The following is a 20609-nucleotide window of genomic DNA, read 5'->3' on the forward strand; positions in this document are numbered from 1 at the left end:
GGAAAATAAAACTGTTTGCCATTCAAATTATCATAAAAATAAAAATAATTTTAAATACCTGTACTGTAATACATTCCATGTATAGAAGGATATAGTGAGTACACAATGGAAGCACAACAGCCAAACACCAGCACACAGGCGCTCACTCATTCACAGAAAAACCTGATAAAATAACATCTGTCTTGAGCTGAAAAATGACCTCTGTCTCAATTTGAGTTTTTCTTTCTATTGAAGAGGTCAATCAAAGCTTGCAAGAGATCAAAATAAATGTACAGTCCTTGTAAGTTTGGTTTTGAATTGGCTTCACTGCTTTTACTCAGAAAATTTAAAAATACTTTTTAGCTAAAAAAAATTAACTTTATCTCAATTTGGCTTTTCGTTTCTATTGAAGAGAGATAATGAAAGCTTGCCTAAAAAACAAAAATGTATGAGGCGTGCTGACAAAATGAGTCACTTCTCACAATTCACAAAAGGAGAGATTAGCCAAAAATTGACACTGAGGTCAGATTTATTGACTTTCAATTGATGCCATTTTTGTTCAAGTTTACTGTGTCTTTATTGTTACATACTTGCAAATTGCGCAAACTTTACCTCTATAAAGTCGATGTATCAATTTCAATTAGGCTACAATCGGAGAAGTAACTTATGTTGTCAGCACTCATCACGTATATTCTGTAGTCCCTGCAAGTGTGTTGTACGTTGGCTTCACTGTGCTTACATTCTCAATAAATGATTGGGCTCTTCTCTGCCAACGGAAAATGAAATTGAAAAGGAAACATGGCATGCAAAGGGTGCCCAACAGAATTATAGGAGTCAGAAAGATGCGGAAAAGATAGTACATTTCAAACATGACGACATTTTACAAACTGTTGACTTACATGGAAACTACTTTATTTCAGCACTGACCCAATTACAAATCCTGTTCCTCTCTCTTTAGGAGATCTTCATCACTGAAGTAAGTTCTAAATATACCATACGGTAGGCCTTCTTTGCAAATTGCCATTTAATGATGTGCTAAATTCTTCTCAACAAATAAAGATTGTGTCTGGAGAATGTAAACCTATCAAATACCTTTTTTACATGGATTTTCTTAGGAACAATTTCATTTGATGACATGTACAAGTTACAACTCACAGAGCAATCCGTCACGCAATAGATTCATTTTGACTTCATTTTGTAATACTGACTAGGAGCGCGCTCATATGACCTTAGCAGTTGCGAGCGCCGTAAAACCTTATACTATACCATACCATACTCACTAGGCAAAAAGAATCTATGTTTCTCACAGCTAAGCATTACGACCTCAAAATGAGCCCGAGGATAAAACATAACAGGATAAAACATAACAGTGTGGGCAGAGGGGATCTATACAAAGTGGCACGGGCAAGGAAACACAAACATATTGGACTCGGCATACACAGTCTAGAAACAAATGACCGTATACTTGTAGTTTGGATTAGGAGACACAGTATTAAATAAGATACAGTATAACATAGCTTGAATTCGTCGGGACCGGCCTCGGTGGTTCAAGGGATCCGAAGTTCAAGGGATATCTTACAAAGATAAAGAAGAAGAAAAAAGGGACCACAGGCACAGTTCGACGGATGCGTGATTTCGAGTCTTCTGTGTTCGACCTATCCATGTTATTCTGTATTTACAAACTGGAGACAATGAGTACTGGGATAAGAGTTTTTGGTAAGTCTTTTACGGCGCTCGCCACTGCATAAGGTCATATGAGTGCGAAATAAGAGTTTGAGATGGAGACACGAGACAGACTGAATTCGTCTTCTGTGAATGAACAACAAACTTTCTTGAACAACACCGGCTCAACGAACTCTATTTTGGGAGAAAAGCACTTTTCAGATTCCGTTGACAGAAATACAAAATAAGAATTGACCTTGACACCAGGCAGAGGAACAGTTCCGAGTTCAGTCTGTTAAAAAATGTCAGGCATCATTTCCCAGAAAACTTTGTTCTTGCTTGCGTTGTGGACATTTGGAACAAGAGTTTGCCAGCCTTGTGGTTCTCAGCTCCAGGAAATTGATCAAAGCCACAACATTACAACATTTGATACATACATGGCCAATTACATTACAACATTTGATACATACGTGGTTACAACATGACAACATTTGATACATACGTGGTTACAACGTTACAACATTTGATACATACGTGGTTACAACATGACAACATTTGATACATACGTGGTTACAACGTTACAACATTTGATACATACGTGGTTACAACATGACAACATTTGATACATACGTGGTTACAACATGACAACATTTGATACATACGTGGTTACAACGTTACAACATTTGATACATACGTGGTTACAACATGACAACATTTGATACATTTTTGTTTACAATCGGAGAAAACCAAACAACAAACACAAACAACAAACAACAAACACAAACAACAAACACAAACAACAACAAACAACAAACACAAACAACAAACACAAACAACAACAAACACAAGCAACAAACAACAAACAACAAACACAAACAACAAACAACAAACAACAAACAACAAACAACAACAAACAACAACAAACACAAACAACAAACAACAAACAACAAACACAAACAACAAACACAAACAACAAACAACAAACAACAAACAACAAACAACAAACAACAAACACAAACAACAAACACAAACAACAAACAACAAACACAAACAACAAACACAAACAACAAACAACAAACAACAAACAACAAACAACAAACACAAACAACAAACACAAACAACAAACACAAACAACAAACAACAAACAACAAACACAAACAACAACAAACACAAACAACAACAAACACAAGCCCTCTAGACAGTCCATGGTATATATTTAGACGACTATATGGACAAAAACTGGCAACCATGAATATAATATCAGATTATTGACGATTTGACAGAGACATTTGGAACCAAATCTTTGTGAACTTCAATATGAAAGCAACAGAACATTTGTCAAGAAAAACTAAAGGAGCAGGGGGGCCAGGTGTTTGCACACACTAAACACACGGGGACACGTAAAGCTTTCCCCTATCTTTGTGACATCGTCTCTTACTCTGGCGAATGAAACTGTCGGATACTGAGAGAGGCCAAGTCTCGCTCATGACAGGACAGAAATGCTCCTATCTACCTCATGACAGGACAGAAATGCTCCTATCTAGCTCATGACAGGACAGAAATGTTCCTATCTAGCTCATGACAGGACAGAAATGTTCCTATCTAGCTCATGACAGGACAGAAATGCTCCTATCTAGCTCATGACAGGACAGAAATGTTCCTATCTACCTCATGACAGGACAGAAATGCTCCTATCTAGCTCATGACAGGACAGAAATGTTCCTATCTAGCTCATGACAGGACAGAAATGTTCCTATCTACCTCATGACAGGACAGAAATGCTCCTATCTAGCTCATGACAGGACAGAAATACTCCTATCTAGCTCATGACAGGACAGAAATGTTCCTATCTAGCTCATGACAGTAAGAAAAATTCTTAAATATCTTTCACAAAGTCGGTAAAATCTTTTCCACCCTCCCACGTATACACATGCAGCCAGACACACACACATAAATAGCTCTATACAAAGTGACTTTGGAGTGACAAGAATAAAAACATAAAGCCAAAATAGTCTTATTCCTTCTTCCTTTCAGCAGTCATTACGTTTCAACCTGTTGTCTCACTTTCACTTCCCTAAAACCGTCATGCAGCTCTTTATCTTAAAGCAACACACACACACACACACACACACACACACACACACACACACACACACACACACACACACACTCACTCACAAAAACACACACTCACAAGGCAGTGATGTTTGTAAGTTCATTAACAACAAATGCAGCAGAAACTGCTGTAGCTAAAATTCTGGCAATGGCATACACTTGGTGAAAAAAGACATTGTCTTGGACTCCAGTGCAAGAAAAGCTTCCTCTCAATCCCTCAACACCATAGCTATAGATAGAGCCACTGCTACAACAGAAAAGTCTGATCTGCTCAGCACAGGGTACAATAATAATAATATATAGCATTGGTATAGCGTTAATCCCCGCTCAACAGCAAGCTCTACGCGCTTCACAATCTATACTATTACCCCAGCAGACCTGAGAGCATTCTGAAACAAACTCAACTTCCTGGGAAGCATACAGTGCAAGCAGCCATTTAAAGGTGCTAAAAAACTAACATACTGACAAGGTCTTTCGCTGTCTATGGCCGGGTACCCATTCCCACCTGGGTGAAGTGAGGAAAAATCGTATAAAGTGTCTTTCCCAAGGACACAACGTCGTCCGGCGGCTCGAACCCCCGAACCCGCAACCTCACGATGACGAGTCCGGTAGCCTAACCACTAGACCACCGACAACCTCACAATGACGAGTCCGGTAGCCTAACCACTAGACCACCGACGCCACACGCCCTAGTCTCACAGCCACAAATAATGTTACAGGTTGTATTAGTTCCTTGAGCCTACTATTGGCAATGACGTGTCTGATAGGTTACCTCTAAAGTACGGAGTTCCTCAGGGTTCGGTCCTTGGTCCTGTCATCTTTACAATGTACACGCAAAGTCTGTCATCATCAATAATTTCTTTATATGCCCTCAATTACCATCTTTATGCAGAGGATACACAGCTGTATGGATTCACTACAACTGACAATGTACACAATCTCATAGATAGAATTGCCAGATGTATCAATGATAGAAGAAAATGGATGTTCAAGAACAAATTAAAATTAAATGAGGATAAGACCGAAATATTATTTCTTCGTAGCAGCGCATGCAATGAAACTGACAATATCAGGATAAACATCAATGGCCACGAAATATCAGCCCAAACTAAAATAAGAAATTTAGGTGTAGTGCTAGATCAAGATATGTCAATAAAATCCCATGTATCCAATCTTTGTAAAAATCTATATCTCCAGCTGAAGAAAATAGGGAGCATTAGAGAATATCTATCTGTTGGTGTCACCAAAACTTTAATAACATCACTTATATTGTCAAGGATTGATTATTGCAATTCCTTACTGGCTGGTGTACCTGATGAACAGTTACAACAACTACAAAGAGTACAAAATATTGCTGCCAAAATAATTACAAAAAAACTAAAGCATGATCAGGTGACTCCTATTTTAAAAGCATTACACTGGCTCCCGGTGAAAGAGCGTATCATATATAAAATCTGTTTAACTTGCTACAAGTGCTTACATGATTTATCACCGGACTATCTAAAACAGTTTTTAACACCCTATGTACCTCCTAGAACGCTCAGATCATCAAGTGACAAAACAACCCTTGTTAAGCCTAAAATAAATTACAAATCATATTATGGCCAACACTCTTTTTCATATTTTGCCCCACTTGTTTGGAATAGGCTTCCAAAAACTATCAGAGAAGCAGAAAATCTAGAAATTTTAAAGAAGAAACTAAAATCATTTCTATTTTCATCATATTTCGATTAGACAGAATGCATCCAAGCTGTAGATCGTTGTGAGTTTGTATGTGCGTATGTGCATATGTATGTATGTGTGTATGTATGTGTGTGTGGTGCGTGCGTGAGTGAATATGTGTTTGCATGAGTATGTAACACTATGTACCTTTAAAATTGATTTGAAAATCCATAATATGTATCATGTTAAGCGCATAGAGCATTGCATAAGTGGATATGCGCTATATAAATGCAATCCATTATTTATTATTATTACTGAGACATGGCCAAACGTTAAAACATTCCAACTACAACAAGAACATGAGACTACTGAGACATGGCCAAACGTTAAAACATTCCAACTACAACAAAAACATGAGACTACTGAAATATCTTTGCTGTGAGCAATCAATCAAACTGTTCATTGTACACAAAGCATTAGCTTCGCCATCGGGGAAATGATCCGCGGGTCTCAGCTACAGTAAAGACAACATAAGGAGGTATCAAGATGTAATATCAGAATCACGTCGGCCTTCAGACCAAAAATGAAAACATAACAAAAATGAGCGGGTACATTGGTAACGTGGATAAAACTGAAAAATAGCCTTTTGTTAATTGTTGTAAAGATGAACAAAGAATAAACGATCAAAACTCTACCATTCTAAGTGAGAGACAGTCAAGAACATCCTGGGCGAGAGATCTCCAATCTTGTGGCTCGACCAATGAGAAAACAAAGAACCCACGACGGTGTCTAGTAGAGTTTACAATATGATTGGATCCTAGTAAAAAATCTGTATTAATAGCACACACTGAATGTAAGATATAAAATTGGACTAAGAACATGAGCAAACTGTAAAAGACAGGAGGCAAACTTAATCGTTGTAAATGCTGAAGGGAAAAAAGTCTAGTGTAGCCACCTAAACCTTCTTTCTTTCTTCTGCAAACAGATTACAAATGTTTTATATTTCTGGAGCACCACCATAGAATCCAAATAAACCTTGAACATTCTGCTCTTCTAAGTTTTCAGGTGACACTGCAGCTACTGGAGTCCCAATAAAACCCACAGAGACATTGACAATGACATTTCCGATATAGCCTGCCACAGACAAAACAACGTTCAGAGTTAGGATTTACGTTTGGTTCTGTGTACAAGACCCGAGACAAGACAGTCTTATGATGTGGTAATAACAAAGCCCTTTTATCAACAAAACCCCCACAGCATCACATTCATAGATTAGCCCTAAAACTGATAAAATACAAAATCCAACAAGTTAGGTGAGCCACATAGTTCCAAAAATCCAGACGAGACACAAGCGTGCACACGACCAGACCCATCAACGACATCATTCTCCCATCAGCTGGTGTCCAGGTTCCCACTGTTGTATCACGTGACGTCAGACCAGACACTCCCACTGTTGTATCACGTGACGTCAGACCAGACACTCCCACTGTTGTATCACGTGACCTCAGACCAGACACTCCCACTGTTGTATCACGTGACGTCAGACCAGACACTCCCACTGTTGTATCACGTGACGTCAGACCAGACACTCCCACTGTTGTATCACGTGACGTCAGACCAGACACTCCCACTGTTGTATCACGTGACGTCAGACCAGACACTCCCATTGTTGTATCACGTGACGTCAGACCAGACACTCCCACTGTTGTATCACGTGACCTCAGACGAGACACAAGCTCCGGAACAACATTCCCCCATCAGCTGGTGTCCAGGTTCCCACTGGCAGACGACTTCGTCTTACGACCGGGGAGGAAGTTGCTTTTACCTGCAGAGAAAGAACAAGAGCAAGTCATGAGAGATGAGTGATGAGTGATGAGTGATGAGAGATGAGTGATGAGTGATGAGTGATGAGTGATGAGTGATGAGAGATGAGTGATGAGAGATGAGTGATGAGTGATAAGTGATGAGTGATGAGTGATGAATGATGAGTGATGAGTGATGAGTGATGAGTGATGATTGATGATTGATGAGTGATGAGTGATGAGAGATGAGTGATGAGTGATGAGTGATGAGTCATGAATGATGAGTGATGAGTGATGAGTGATGAGTCATTGCAGTGACCAGCAGTTACATGCACTTTGTTCTACATAATGTATGACAAAACCAGACTTCACTTTTCACCTTTACGAAAGCCTGACATAAAACATCGATGGAGACAAAAACATCTGTTTGTAATTTCAAAGTAACACCCAGAAGCCATTCAGTTGGCTATTCAGCGTGTTATTTATGAAAATCTTCAACTATTGTCTGGAGAAAATGGTTATCAAAGGTAAAGAAACTCATTGATAACAAACTCATTGATAACAAAGTCTAGACTACCACTGGAAGAAGTATTTGTTCTCTAATATAGGCATGCAAAGACAGAAACAAAGAAGTATTTGTTCTCTAATATAGACAGAAACAAAGAAGTATTTGTTCTCTAATATAGACAGAAACAAAGAAGTATTTGTTCTCTAACATAGGCATGCAAATGTTCTGCAGAAAACGAAGAGAAAGATAACGCTCAATTAAAGTACAGAAAAAACAAGCAGCATCAACAGAAAACAGAAACATCTTGTAAGGAACACTTTCCTGAATCTATTTAACCCTATCCGTACGACATGTTTTACTATTGTATCCATACGACTTGGGGAACTCTGTGCCACCACTTTCCAAAGGGAAAATTAACTCGTTAATCCGTACGCTTTGCACAGCAGTCTGTCAAAATGACTTTTTGAGAAATACTGAAAGTTTCAAAGAGATTTTCCTACTAGAAGTATTGTAAAATGTGAAGAATACAACCCCGGGGGTACCAAATGACCCCACGGCGTACGGGTAGGGTTAAGAGGCAGGCTACTAGGAAGAAAATCTGTACCGGTACGTGGGAAATAATAAAATACCAACAGCCACCATCAACCTGGTTAATGAACACCCTGTACCTGACACTCAACTCAAACATCCATGAACAGTAACGAGCAGTAACGAACAGTAACGAGCAGTAACGAACAGTAATGACCAGTAACGAACAGTAACGAGCAGTAACGAGCAGTAATGACCAGTAATGAACAGTAATGAGCAGTAAGGAACAGTAAGGAACAGTAACGAGCAGTAACGAACAGTAACAAGCAGTAACGACCAGTAAGGAACAGTACCAACACTCTTTGTCCATCAACTTGTGTTTAGCAAGAGAGAAGAAGCAGCACCAGGGGCTATGAGGGTGTGCATAGATGTGAGCACAACGGGCTATGAGGGTGTGCATAGATGTGAGCACAACGGGCTATGAGGGTGTGCATTGATGTGAGCACAACGGGCTATGAGGGTGTGCATAGATGTGAGCACAACGGGCTATGAGGGTGTGCATAGATGTGAGCACAACGGGCTATGAGGATGTGCATAGATGTGAGCACAACGGGCTATGAGGGTGTGCATAGATGTGAGCACAACCTCCACAACGCAGCCACTGTGTGTCAACGTACCTAAGTGTGTCAACGTACCTAAGTGTGTCAATGTACCTAAGTGTGTCAATGTACCTAAGTGTGTCAACGTACCTAAGTGTGTCAACGTACCTAAGTGTGTCAATGTACCTAAGTGTGTCAATGTACCTAAGTGTGTCAATGTACCTAAGTGTGTCAATGTACCTAAGTGTGTCAACGTACCTAAGTGTGTCAATGTACCTAAGTGTGTCAATGTACCTAAGTGTGTCAATGTACCTAAGTGTGTCAACGTACCTAAGTGTGTCAACGTACCTAAGTGTGTCAATGTACCTAAGTGTGTCAATGTACCTAAGTGTGAGCACAACGTACGTAAGTGTGTGAACAACGTACCTGTGGGCTGGGTGATCTTGGAGGTGAGCCACACAAACGGTTCTACAAGGGACTTCCTGTTGGGCACCGACACTTCCCAAAGACGAACTGGGAAAAGACATTGGTTTTTCTGAAGTGTAAAACTCCTTTAGACAGAATAGAATCAGATCATTTCAAAGCTTCAGGACCGGGACCCCGACAGGACACCGGACCACGACAGGACACCGGACCACGACAGGACACTGGGTGAGGTGAGAAATGTTGCAAGAAGGATGAGAAGAGGAACGTTTTGGACCAACTTTTCAGGAGGGGGAGGGAGAGGTAGGGGCAGAAGAAGAGAAAGAGATAAAGGGATAAACAGATACACAGGAATAAACAGATACACAGGGAGGAACAGATACACAGGGATAAACAGATACACAGGGATAAACAGACACACAGGGAGGAACAGATACACAGGGATAAACAGATACACAGGGATGGACAGATACACAGGGATGGACAGATACACAGGGATGGACAGATACACAGGGATGGACAGATACACAGGGATGGACAGATACACAGGGATGGACAGAAAAGAAGAGACGGGGACAGCAGGAGAGACAAGGCAAAAAAAAACAACAGAGCGCTCTGTCCCGTACTGGTGTAAGCTCTCAGCGCTCTGTCCCGTACTGGTGTAAGCTCTCAGCGCTCTGTCCCGTACTGGTGTAAGCTCTCAGCGCTCTGTCCCGTACTGGTGTAAGCTCTCAGCGCTCTGTCCCGTACTGGTGTAAGCTCTCAGCGCTCTGTCCCGTACTGGTGTAAGCTCTCAGCGCTCTGTCCCGTACTGGTGTAAGCTCTCAGCGCTCTGTCCCGTACTGGTGTAAGCTCTCAGCGCTCTGTCCCGTACTGGTGTAAGCTCTCAGCGCTCTGTCCCGTACTGGTGTAAGCTCTCAGCGCTCTGTCCCGTACTGGTGTAAGCTCTCAGCGCTCTGTCCCGTACTGGTGTAAGCTCTCAGCGCTCTGTCCCGTACTGGTGTAAGCTCTCAGCGCTCTGTCCCGTACTGGTGTAAGCTCTCAGCGCTCTGTCCCGTACTGGTGTAAGCTCTCAGCGCTCTGTCCCGTACTGGTGTAAGCTCTCAGCGCTCTGTCCCGTACTGGTGTAAGCTCTCAGCGCTCTGTCCCGTACTGGTGTAAGCTCTCAGCGCTCTGTCCCGTACTGGTGTAAGCTCTCAGCGCTCTGTCCCGTACTGGTGTAAGCTCTCAGCGCTCTGTCCCGTACTGGTGTAAGCTCTCAGCGCTCTGTCCCGTTCTGGTGTAAGCTCTCAGCGCTCTGTCCCGTACTGGTGTAAGCTCTCAGCGCTCTGTCCCGTACTGGTATAAGCTCTCAGCTCTTTCCATCAATGACATGATTACTGAGCTAAGCTCTCAGCTCTTTACATCAACGACATGATTACTGAGCTGAGCCAAGCTCTCAGCTCTTTACATCAACGACATGATTACTGAGCTAAGCTCTCAGCTCTTTACACCAATGACATGATTACTGAGCTAAGCTCTCAGCTCTTTGGATCAATGACATGATTACTGAGCTAAGCTCTCAGCTCTTTGCACCAATGACATGATTACTGAGCTAAGCTCTCAGCTCTTTACACCATGACATAATTACTGAGCTAAGCTCTCAGCTCTTTACACCAATGACATGATTGCTGAGCCATTCACCCAAGATAAAAATATTTCAGTCACAAACACCCCCCCCCCCCCCCCCCCCCCCTAGATCAACCACAAAAAGAAAAACTTTCACTTTCGTTCTATACACGGAAGGACAGCAGTAGAAACAGAACACATCAGCACTTACTAACACACTATAAGCAAGAATTAAACAAATGAGTCTTGAGCAATCGCTTGAACGTATTAAGATTTGAGGGTTTTTTTAGTTCCTGGGGCAAGGAGTCCCAGATTTTAGGGCCCAAAGTGAGAAACAAGGGATAGAGGAATGAGAGAACCAGAGAGGAATAAGGGTAAAAGACAGAGGAAGGAGGTATGAACTGCTGCTGAGCAGTATTAAATGGTGAGTCAATCTGAGAATGACCATAGTTTGCCAGGAACAAATAAAGATAGTTCTGACATTAACAAGAAATAGAAGGAGCACACCACACAACAGTCCACACAGAACTACCTGCCTGCCTAGGTGAGCACTGTTGTCTATGGACATATGTGTATGTTGTTCATTTCAAGTATTGGACAAGACAATCAAGCCAGCTGGAGAACACATATATGTATGAACAGACAACGGCGCCCACAAAGACAAGCAGAAAAACTTTCACTTTCGTTCTATACACGGAAGGACAGCAGTAGAAACAGAACACATCAGCTGAGATCATATCTCCACAAAATTGCGCCAGCAGACAACCCAGATCCGTCCTGTCGAGCCTGCAAGGAGGAGGACGAAACTATGGACCATGTGTTCCTGAGGTGTCCCGCCAGCTATCGTGCTAGAACCCGTCTGCTGGGACATTTCAGTAACCCACTTTCAGCACTTTTTAAGGACCCCCGGGCGAGTGTTGAGTTCCTGCGTGCTGTCGGCATCGCTGACCGCTTATGAAGCCACAGCGCCAGAAGAGAGAGAGAGAGAGAGAGAGAAAGACAAGCAGCTACAAACAGACATGTAGACAACGGCGCCCACAAAGACAAGTAGGCTGCTACAAACATACAGGTATGAACAGAGCAGGTCGCTACAGTAACAAACCTTTTTCCTTGGAGGCCCAGGCCATGGCCGTCTGAAACTGGACCTCTCTTCTCTCCGTCAGCTCACTCTTGTTGCCAATGACAACGATATGACCCTGTCAACAAATCCGTTGTCAGGATAAAAAAAAGAAGCCATGACATAATTGGTATCTGCCACTGAGCAAAAAACAAACCAATCCCCCCCCCCCCAAAACCCCCCCAAAACCCCAAGGCAGAAGACAAAGCAACAAAAAGGAAGACACTACAAGACACATGTAACACGAGGCTACTGTGAAATCCCCCTAGGCTGCAGCTGTTGGAAGTGTTTTCACTGTGTCTGTTCTCTCGTGCTTAGACGACCAGACGACCAGACTTGTAGTCGTAAGGAGGTTTCCTCATTGTGGGATTCACACTCAACTCCGCCAGACATTGTGTTGGAAGGAAGGGTACTGTACATGGACTTTCCCAGTTGTTTAACATTTTGCCGTCACATCTCGCAGATCTGCGTTTTTACCACTCAGTTTCTTGGGATTTTCCCCAAAATGCCTTTGCCTTTGATGGCAAGCGTTTTTGCTATATGAGCCTTGTGACGGCAAAGGTTAAGTCCTATTGAAGATAGACATTAAGTCCGGAGGTCCTGTATCTTAAATCGCCTTATGGAGTTGCACCGGGCGTACACCTACACAGTTTCACACAATCTCAGACGATGACTCTCAACTCACACGCCTCCTTCTAATCAGACACATGTGTGTCACCATAGGCTCCATCTTTTAAATAACCTTACAATGTTGTTTTTAGTTTTAGTAAGAGTTTTATGGCATTTGCATCACAATAAAGTCATATAAGTGCCGAAGAATAGAAGTGTTACAAGAGAGTAACAAACACAAAAAAAGGAGGAGAGATAAGGAAGATAGATGTTTGATAGGAAAGAAGGAGGAGAGATAAGGAAGATAGATGTTTGATAGGAAAGAAGGAGGAGAGATAAGGAAGATAGATGTTTGACAGGAAAGAAGGAGCAAACCACACCAGAGTAACCGCCAACCACCCGCTTACAATGTTGAATGGGCTGTACCCCAGGCATACAAAAAACCCCACAACAACAACAACAACAACAACAACAACAACAAAAAAACACCCTTAAATCAATCCCCCCAACAAACAAAACAAAAATTTTGTTAAATGGTCAAACAAAGTGAGAGCCATGGTCTCACCTCTCTTTTGTCCTTGTGTTTGTCCATGTCTTTCTTCAGTCGGTCCAGAAGTTTGAACGACTCAAAGCTTGTGACGTCATACACTAGAATGAAACCCTGGATCAAAACGAAATGTAAAAAAAGGACGATTGGTCGAAACAAGATCAATGGAAACACAGGTTACATAAAATCACATTTCTATTTCTATACAGATATCTTCCTGGGACACATAGTCAGGGTTTTTTTACAACAGAAGAATTTAGAAACGTGTTAAAATAATGAACATTAATATTATTATTAACTATAGTCCGTCTAATTATGAGAGAGAGACAGCAATATTTCAATCCTGTATTAACAAGCTGTGAGGAAGTGAATGGAGAGTGTAAACACTTTACAGGAACAAAGTTGTTGTAAAGGTCATACATTCATTGAAACATTTCTTAGTTCAACAGTTAGAGGGCAGTAGGCGTCCTCTATAGAAAATCGAGCATAATTCTGCAAGTCGTTTAGTCTCTTTTGACTGCCTGTAGGGTAAAGACTGATAAAAATATATAGCAAAATTCACTGGCTACAGTACCATACGCAACTAGTATAGATGTCAAATTTTATCCCTTTTGCGAAAATGTGAAGGCTCATTTTACCCAACAAAACAATAGGACAAAAACTGTAGTAGAACGGCCCGACCCAAGACGACCAGTAACCATGGCAACACAACTTACGTCTGGGAAGTTGAGGTAGTGGCGAGGCAACTCTGTGTCCTTTCCTTCCTGCAGGGGGACAGAACAGATAAATACTGTATGTGTCATGACACAGAAGAATGGGGACACTGTATGTGTCATGACACAGAAGAAGGGGAATACTGTATGTGTCATGACACAGAAGAAGGATGTGTCATGACACAGAAGAAGGGGGACAGAACAGATAAATACTGTATGTGTCATGACACAGAAGAAGGGGGAGAGAACATATAAATACTGTATGTGTCATGACACAGAAGAAGGGGGACAGAACAGATAAATACTGTATGTGTCATGACACAGAAGAAGGGGGAGAGAACAGATAAATACTGTATGTGTCATGACACAGAAGAAGGGGGAGAGAACAGATAAATACTGTATGTGTCATGACACAGAAGAAGGGGGACAGAACAGATAAATACTGTATGTGTCATGACACAGAAGAAGGGGGACAGAACAGATAAATACTGTATGTGTCATGACACAGAAGAAGGGGGACAGAACAGATAAATACTGTATGTGTCATGACACAGAAGAAGGGGAGAGAACAGATAAATACTGTATGTGTCATGACACAGAAGAAGGGGGACAGAACAGATAAATACTGTATGTGTCATGACACAGAAGAAGGGGGACAGAACAGATAAATACTGTATGTGTCATGACACAGAAGAAGGGGGAGAGAACAAACAAAATACTGTACGTGTCATGACATGCTGGAATCATGCTTAGGGCATATATGAGGTTATTGGTATCCTCTTAAAGCATGTTCATTTGTCTTGTTCTCTTTTGATAAAAGATTTCACCACAAAGCCTCACATGTGTCGAAATCTATTTCAAGGCTCCCTTTTTGAGCCAAACGAATCAAACTTCAGAAATCCCATATCATATAAATTTACAAACTTTGAAGACTTCAAATAAAAGCTCTGATTAGAAGAAAAAAACAACAGTACAGTGCAGAAAAGGTATCACCAGAACAATGATGACAAATCAAGGATAGACTTTAGTTCAAACCGTTAGGTGGTTAGGATGAAAATTCTCTTTTCCTGAAACAACTGAACAGAATTTGCAGCAGCGTGCTAAATAGTAGCAAAGTTTGAAAGCAAAATACATTCAGTTGAAGAAAATTCATTTTTTGGTTGAAGCAAAAGGAAAGAAACACCACTTCAACATTTATCGATCCACTTTAACAAATCAAGAACTCCATATGACTGGATAGAATTTTTAAAAACCAAAAAGAAACCCATGAAACAGCAAACTTGAAAGATTGAACATAGTGAAATTACTTATTCAAAAGAACGACAGGTGTTATATTTTATAAGCAAATATAAGGAAAGCCTAATTTTTCAAATGAAACCCAATCTAGTCAAATGAAGTAATCCTAAGTTTGTGAATTCTAAATGCATTGAAGACTCACCGGCATTCCAACATCAAATATTCGAACCTTTTCTTTGACCCCCCGGTCTGTCTCAATCACTGCGGTGTAGATGTCTTCCAATGTGGAATGAGTGGGCTGTGGAAAGGACATTTCAAGATTGAAAGACGGAGTCAAAATAAGATCAATTGAGGATTTCTTTACAAACCAGTCTACTGACATGTTCAGTCGGAGAATTCATTTATGCGACTCAACTCATGTGTTTAAGAAGTTCAACATTGTAACAAGAAAATGCTTCACATTTTCCTTTCGATTTAAAAAAAAAAGGAAAAGTGAATTTGTAATCATAAGTGTTAAAAGACTTAAGTTTGATTTTATAAAATTCTTTTCACGTTGTAGAATGATGAACATTTAATATCTACAAGCACATTTAAGTACTGCATATGGTTTTTTTTTCTGAAGCACACAACTCAAGACTACTAACATTGCATCTAACGCTCATCGTAGCCTTTACAAAACATCAGACAAAACAATCAATCTTTTGTATTTTTACGGCAATACTAAACACATCTAAAGAAGAACTTCAAAAATAATTTGACATCTTTTATACAGCAGAAATTCGCTGTGTATTCAACATTTCTTTGTATGAAAGTTAGCAAAATTCCATGTTTACTAATGCAAAATTCCACCAAAAAAAAAAAAGGACTTAAGGCATGAAATGTGCTGACACTGAGATGGTGAGTGTACGTTAGTTTACCACTTGATCAAACACATTCTGACACTGAGATGGTGAGTGTACGTTAGTTTACCACTTGATCAAACACATTCTGACACTGAGATGGTGAGTGTACGTTAGTTTACCACTTGATCAAACACATTCTGACACTGAGATGGTGAGTGTACGTTAGTTTACCACTTGATCAAACACATTCTGACACTGAGATGGTGAGTGTACGTTAGTTTACCACTTGATCAAACACGTTCTGACACTGAGATGGTGAGTGTACGTTAGTTTACCACTTGATCAAACACGTTCTGACACTGAGATGGTGAGTGTACGTTAGTTTACCACTTGATCAAACACATTCTGACACTGAGATGGTGAGTGTACGTTAGTTTACCACTTGATCAAACACATTCTGACACTGAGATGGTGAGTGTACGTTAGTTTACCACTTGATCAAACACATTCTGACACTGAGATGGTGAGTGTACGTTAGTTTACCACTTGATCAAACACATTCTGACACTGAGATGGTGAGTGTACGTTAGTTTACCACTTGATCAAACACATTCTGACACTGAGATGGTAAGTGTACGTTAGTTTACCACTTGATCAAACACATTCTGACACTGAGATGGTAAGTGTACGTTAGTTTACCACTTGATCAAACACATTCTGACACTGAGATGGTAAGTGTACGTTAGTTTACCACTTGATCAAACACATTCTGACACTGAGATGGTGAGTGTACGTTAGTTTACAGTGACGCCACTTGATCAAACACATTCTGACACTGAGATGGTAAGTGTACGTTAGTTAACAGTGACGCCACTTGATCAAACACGTTCTGACACTGAGATGGTGAGTGTACGTTAGTTTACACTAACGCCATGTCACAAAACACGTAAGTCAGTCAACACTTGACCAAACAGGTTCTCACCGCCTCCACGATGTGGTTGCCATAGAGGAGTTGCTCCAGGACGGCTGTCTTGCCCACCCCAGACCGCCCACACAGGAGGATCTTGCTCGTCTTCCCCATCAGTGGCAGAGGTCAAGGTCAAGACGCACAGCTTTCACTCAGCACAGAAGTAACCTACCAGAGTTGGCTCTCGTTATTTCCCTGAACAGCTGAAAAGAATCCATACAAAAAGATAGAATGAGATTTATGAAGACCCATTGTTATTTAATATGCTTCTAGGAAATAACGGTTAGCAACCATTTTGAAAACAGAAATCAAACCAGAGATGCAAAGGTAGAGCCAGACTCAACAAGTCGGACCATCCTTAACTACCATGAAACACTGCCAAAACAGTTGAATGGCAACTCTGGCGGTGATAAAAGGCCTGTTGTTTTTTCTCTCCTCACACTCATCACCAGAACCTACACTTGCAGTACATAACAACAGGAGGAAAACTAAGCTGAAGAAACTCAATATGGTCCATGGGCTGGATTCTTTTCCCTTTCACTTCTTTCCCCCCCCCCCTTCCCACCCCTCTTCCAGCCTTGGCCTTCTTCCATTCTCCCTTGTTTCTTTCAACGATTTTTATTTTCAAATTGTCGAGCGTTGCCGGGTCCGCACACAGGAAGAAGATGGAAGTCGTGCTCCCTGCGCTGAGCAAGCGAGGCCTTGGCGACCGCGGCGGTTTTGCTGTGCCTGCTTTCACCCTCCGTAAACTCTGTTGCATTCGGACCACTGCAGCCTTATTTTCAAGTGGGTATTCCTGTGCGGTTTCCTCATTCACTTTCAGCGAGCGTAGCATTCCAGTCGTGTCTCTGTGCCAATAATAATGTGGTGGATGATTCAGGGCACAGTGAACGTAGTCACTTCGTTTCAGTTTCCGTGCCCGACTGTAGGCTTTCTACTATTAGACTAGATCTGTCAATATTACACACATTAGATCTATCATCAGACATGATGCAAATTAGATATATCTAGAGGTTAATGTGCAGATAAAGTAAGAGAAGACGATCAACACAGGGACCCTTTCACTTTCAGGTACCTCGACTCCCCGACCAGGCGTCAAGGCAAGAGTAAATTTAGACCACAAGAGTCGACACCCATCATTAGCACAAATACAGAAAAATGCAAAGTACTTAGTACAGAACTCATCATAATAATATTCATTAAATAAACAGCAGGCAATCGGGATATCTTTCATTCCGTTCAACTTACAGGACACAGTCGTGAACGGTGGAGGCGTAGACAACTTTCCTTTCGTTTGTTGTTATTTATTATCGAGGTATGGTGTGTGGTGCCGGTCACAAGTTGCTGCTTTATTGAAGTTGTGGGACAAGGGTTGCCAGGACCAGGTTCTCCGGTCGGCCAAAGAAGGTGTGGCTCAAATTCGGCGATTTGTCTTATAAATTAACATGTATTATAATACTATTTTATTGTTTTATAGGAGGCAATATGATTATCATTGCCTTTCTCACCCTGCACCAGGGTATAGGCCACGGACTAACACTTTCTCACCCTGCACCAGGGTATAGGCCACGGACAAACACTTTCTCACCCTGCACCAGGGTATAGGCCACGGACAAACACTTTCTCACCCTGCACCAGGGTATAGGCCACGAACAAACACTTTCTCACCCTGCACCAGGGTATAGGCCACGAACAAACACTTTACACCTTTCTCTATCCTGGGCTAGCCTCTTGATGTTTTTCCAATTTCATGTCTTCCCACTTTTCTGTACTTAAATTTCTGTGATTCTTCTCCAGGTTCCACGCGGTCTTCCCCTTGATCTCATACCCTGTGGATTCCGATCCAACACTTTCTTTGTTATGCAGCTACCTGACTTCCTGAGGATATGTCTAGTCCATCGTCACCGCCTTCTTCCGACCTCATCTCTGACGGGGATCTGTCTTGTTTTCCTGAACACTTCCTCGTTGGTGACCCTGTCTTTCCATCTGATCCTATAGTAAATATAACTAATAAGACACTTGTTCGAGAACACTTGGATCCTTTTCAGGCAAGTCTGTGATGCGTTCCATGTCTCATATCCATAGATTTACAACAGGACTGACTACACATTTGAATTGAAAATCCTCAGCTTTGTTCGAAGTGAGATATCTCTGGTCTTCCAAATCTTATCCAAAGATATGAAAGCAGCCTGTGCTTTTCCAATGCAGGACTTTATTTCAGCACCTGTATTTTCCCCTCTCTGTCAATTAAACTCCCAAGATAGCAGAAGGATTCAACATCTTCTAGAGGCAATATAATATAACATAATATTTGTATAATTAACAAACAAACAAAAATCAACACAGAAAAGTCTTACAAAATACCATTCTTATTTTGAAAAGAAAAACATTCCGAGTAAAACAAGAGTTCTCCACAACAAAAGCTCATGGACCATCTTATTTAGACAAATATTTAAGAAAGTACTCCGTTCATTGCTTGTTTTCCTCAATTTCGACAAGTTTCTGAATTTCCTCGGTTTTCAGCCTTACCCATTTTCTACATCAGGGGGAAAAAACCACAATATGTGACAGAAAGCAAACGGCACATCATCACATCTTGCCCTTAACGAACGTACTGATACCATTAAAGTCGGCCAAAACAGGATGTCATAAGATTTAGGTAGGCCTATATGACCCGCATGTTCTCCATAGATGTACACGTCTTGTGACTCTATGATGTCCCCTTACGTTGCCCGAGCCTGTCAGAACACGTTAGACAACTCGAATGTCTGAATCGTCCGCGATGTTCTACCCAGTGCTGTCCCCTGATGCGCAATGCCCAGTTCTTCCTTTCCCCGAAGTCTGCTCTACTTTGACGTTTGCAGACCCCAGCTGTTTGTTCTTTTTGCCCACAGTGATGGTTCATGCCCTGATCAAAGGACAAAGGTTCTGGTCTTTGTGTTAAGCAACTAACATTTCCTGCGGAGAAAATTCAATCCAATTTATCTTTGAGCTTAAGCCTCGAAATGTTTTCGAGCTTGTAATAGCCGGGCAATAATTCTCTAACAGTTGCACGTTCTCTGGAAGTTACTTTCCAACATATCCACAAGAACTGTTTTTTTCCCTATCCCAGAACTACAAGCTGATAAAAAAACAAAAACAACTGTACTTTTTTTTCTGAATATCTCGCACAAAAATTGTCCTAAAATGCTGTAATTTGGAATCGACATAATTCATTCAAAAGGAATCTGTTTGACATAAAATCCACAAAGAAGTAACTTATTTTGAAAAAGAAAATGGCTTAAAGAAAAAAGCACCAAAAAACGCAAAGTTCACCGATTTTAAAAATCTGGTAAAGGAAGTCGTGAAAAAATTGGTTGACTTTTTTTTTCTCCTTGGCATTTAATTGTCCATCACTATGGCGTTTAAACAATATTAAATTTGTTTAAACAGAGAAAAAAAACCCCAAACAACTAACGTTTTCGTTCTGAAATCCCTAAAAGCAGTGCTCTACATGTCCTCCTTTGGACTCAAACACATTTTTAACGCGTCGTTCGAAATGTTCAAAGCGCCCTAACACAAGGACCTGCTAAAACATGAGTGTTTAAAGCCACTTACACTGTACATAATATTCATTACGAAGTGGCTTCTGGAGACAACAGGGAGTGGGGTGCCCAGAAGCCAGCCTTTTTGGAGTTAACACATACCGCAAG

At 41.2% G+C, this 20609-nt stretch overlaps 1 protein-coding gene across 2 annotated transcripts; it reads right to left on the bottom strand.

The window, feature by feature from the left end:
- Positions 1 to 6115: 6115 nt before the first annotated feature.
- LOC101861896 (NF-kappa-B inhibitor-interacting Ras-like protein 1) lies at positions 6116 to 18250 on the bottom strand. Of its 2 annotated transcripts, XR_004858679.1 has the most exons (9): positions 18166 to 18250; positions 16933 to 17120; positions 15311 to 15406; positions 13876 to 13923; positions 13178 to 13273; positions 11989 to 12082; positions 9282 to 9368; positions 7109 to 7243; positions 6116 to 7036 (listed from the first exon to the last, which is right to left on the bottom strand). XR_004858679.1 is itself a non-coding variant. In XM_005101249.3 (8 exons), the coding sequence occupies exons 2-8, from the start codon at positions 17029 to 17031 to the stop codon at positions 7176 to 7178; spliced, it is 588 nt and encodes a 195-aa protein (XP_005101306.1). In that variant the 5' UTR covers positions 17032 to 17120; positions 18166 to 18250; the 3' UTR covers positions 6116 to 7175. The 2 variants fall into 2 exon arrangements, 1 of the variants encoding a protein (XP_005101306.1); XM_005101249.3 differs by having other exon boundaries at positions 6116 to 7243.
- Positions 18251 to 20609: the final 2359 nt, after the last annotated feature.

This window comes from Aplysia californica, unplaced genomic scaffold, assembly GCF_000002075.1.
Source record: "Aplysia californica isolate F4 #8 unplaced genomic scaffold, AplCal3.0 scaffold00276, whole genome shotgun sequence".
NCBI classification, from domain to species: Eukaryota; Metazoa; Mollusca; class Gastropoda; order Aplysiida; family Aplysiidae; genus Aplysia; species Aplysia californica.

Excerpts from the sequence above, each read along its gene's own strand:
- LOC101861896 (XM_005101249.3), bottom strand. The coding sequence starts at position 17,031 with ATGGGGAAGACGAGCAAGATCCTCCTGTGTGGGCGGTCTGGGGTGGGC. Across the intron at positions 13,274-13,875 it reads ACTACCTCAACTTCCCAGAC|GGTTTCATTCTAGTGTATGA; the intron begins GTAAGTTGTGTT and ends GTTTTGATCCAG. Across the intron at positions 7,244-9,281 it reads CAAGATCACCCAGCCCACAG|GTAAAAGCAACTTCCTCCCC; the intron begins GTACGTTGTTCA and ends CTTTCTCTGCAG.